The 1647-nt window shown below is 42.0% G+C and overlaps 2 protein-coding genes across 8 annotated transcripts in view; both read left to right on the top strand.

Moving 5' to 3' along the window:
• Positions 1-1641, top strand: part of LOC103517379 (DTW domain-containing protein 2-like) — a 14546-nt gene extending 12905 nt beyond the window's left edge. For all 7 annotated transcript variants that reach the window (XM_026829495.1, XM_026829493.1, XM_026829497.1 and 4 more), the window contains one exon: positions 1434-1641. In XM_026829495.1, the coding sequence (XP_026685296.1) occupies positions 1434-1540 (107 nt within the window). In that variant the 3' untranslated portion in view covers positions 1541-1641. The remainder of the gene's footprint in view (positions 1-1433) is intronic.
• Positions 103-1334, top strand: LOC103517378 (DTW domain-containing protein 2-like). The gene is made up of 2 exons (XM_026829498.1): positions 103-706; positions 1095-1334. The coding sequence occupies exons 1-2, from the start codon at positions 179-181 to the stop codon at positions 1332-1334; spliced, it is 768 nt and encodes a 255-aa protein (XP_026685299.1). The 5' UTR covers positions 103-178.
• Positions 1642-1647: the final 6 nt, after the last annotated feature.

Raw genomic sequence — 1647 nt, 5'->3', positions numbered from 1 at the left:
GAACTGTAGAACTTGCTAAAAAAAAAAAATCTCAAGGGTCTCCCAAATTAAATTGGGCCCAAAATCTATTTTGCAAATTTCTTTTTACTTAGTGTTGAATTGCACTTTTCCTGCTTTCCAATTATCTTGAGTTCTACAGGCAAACTTCCAACTTCCAAGTTGTACATTCACAAGTTGTATGTCACACACAAAAAAGGATGGCACACTAGCACTGTGTGTTAAAAAATCACCAAGTCCTTTTAGAACTAAGAGCAAATCTTGGGTTCAGAATTGCCTGAAACACAGCATAATAAAGCTCTCCTCATTGTATTTAAATTTCAGGAGGCCTTCAGTTGTCTGCTGGTGTCCATTCCTTCCTCTCGAGCCACTCTCGCCCAAGTGCAACCTGATCATTCTCCAACATCCTGCTGAAGAGAAGAGATGTCTACGTACCGCTCATATGCTCACATTGTCCATCGTTCCACACAAGTGTGTTATTTACAAGGGAAAGAAGTTTCCACAAGCCAAGCACAATGGGTTGGCAGAGATCCTGTCTTTAAGTAACACACTTCTGTTGTACCCTGCAAATAATGCTGAGGATATTTCACAACTGCAACCCTTGAGTGATGAGAGTAGTAAAAGTTATAATATAATTCTTCTGGATGGTACTTGGCCTCAGGCTAAAACTATTTACAACAATAGCCCCATGCTGCACAATCTAAGAAGAGTAAGTGACCAATGTTATGCTTGTCTCAGGTTGTTCTAGGAAGATTAGTTAGGAAGGGAGTGATAATTTTATTTGGAGAAGCCTATAAAGAAAAGAAAAAGGTACCTAGGTACCTCATAAAAAATTAATGTTTAGGAAATTTCAGTGCTGTTGCATGATGGTTATTTTGGGGTGCACTCCGTCTCATTGAGGAATTCAAATTTGAGAGCTAGTTGAAACCCCAGTAAAGGCACCTATTTGAAAACTTTCTGCAAGTTAAAATGTAACTAGAATGTGTTCAACTCTGTCCTCCCCTTTCCAGTGATACGAAAAATGCATTTCTCAAAGTTTTCAAGGTACAAGGTTTTTGTCCTGCTTACAATCTCTCCTATTAATCTCTTGTTTCCAGATCAAGCTCACTCAATTCAAAGGCAGCGAGTACGTGGTTCGTACTCAGCCTACAGACGGGTGTCTGTCCACTCTAGAAACGGCCGCCCATGTTCTATCCTACCTAGAGAATCAGGCCACCTACCGAGACGTCCTCCTGAGGCCTCTAACGGCCCTGTGTACATTCCAACTAGAACATGGAGCCGTAACTCATCAGAGTAAGGAGTTTCGACTGAAGAACCAAACCTATCCCAAGCTCTAGAAACGGCCGCCCATGTTCTATCCTACCTAGAGAATCAGGCCACCTACCGAGACGTCCTCCTGAGGCCTCTAACGGCCCTGTGCACATTCCAACTAGAACATGGAGCCGTCACTCATCAGAGTAAGGAGTTTCGACTGAAGAACCAAACCTATCCCAAACTCATTGGGAGGCGACTACAGAAATTGCTCAATAGTACCATTCTGTGAAGGTAACATCAGGTTAGGAATAGGAACCATTGCAATAGATCAGTTGCGCTTACTTGTGTGATGTTTCAAAGTCATAGAGCAGGAAAAATGAGGACCAACGGAATTTT

Source organism: Diaphorina citri, unplaced genomic scaffold (assembly GCF_000475195.1).
Source record: "Diaphorina citri unplaced genomic scaffold, Diaci psyllid genome assembly version 1.1 scaffold1828, whole genome shotgun sequence".
NCBI classification, from domain to species: domain Eukaryota; kingdom Metazoa; phylum Arthropoda; class Insecta; order Hemiptera; family Psyllidae; genus Diaphorina; species Diaphorina citri.
The sequence above is the reverse complement of the archived record's forward strand: the minus strand, read 5'-3'. Positions and strand labels throughout refer to the sequence as shown.

Excerpts from the sequence above, each read along its gene's own strand:
- LOC103517378 (XM_026829498.1), top strand. The coding sequence starts at position 179 with ATGTCACACACAAAAAAGGATGGCACACTAGCACTGTGTGTTAAAAAA. Across the intron at positions 707-1,094 it reads TGCTGCACAATCTAAGAAGA|ATCAAGCTCACTCAATTCAA; the intron begins GTAAGTGACCAA and ends TCTTGTTTCCAG.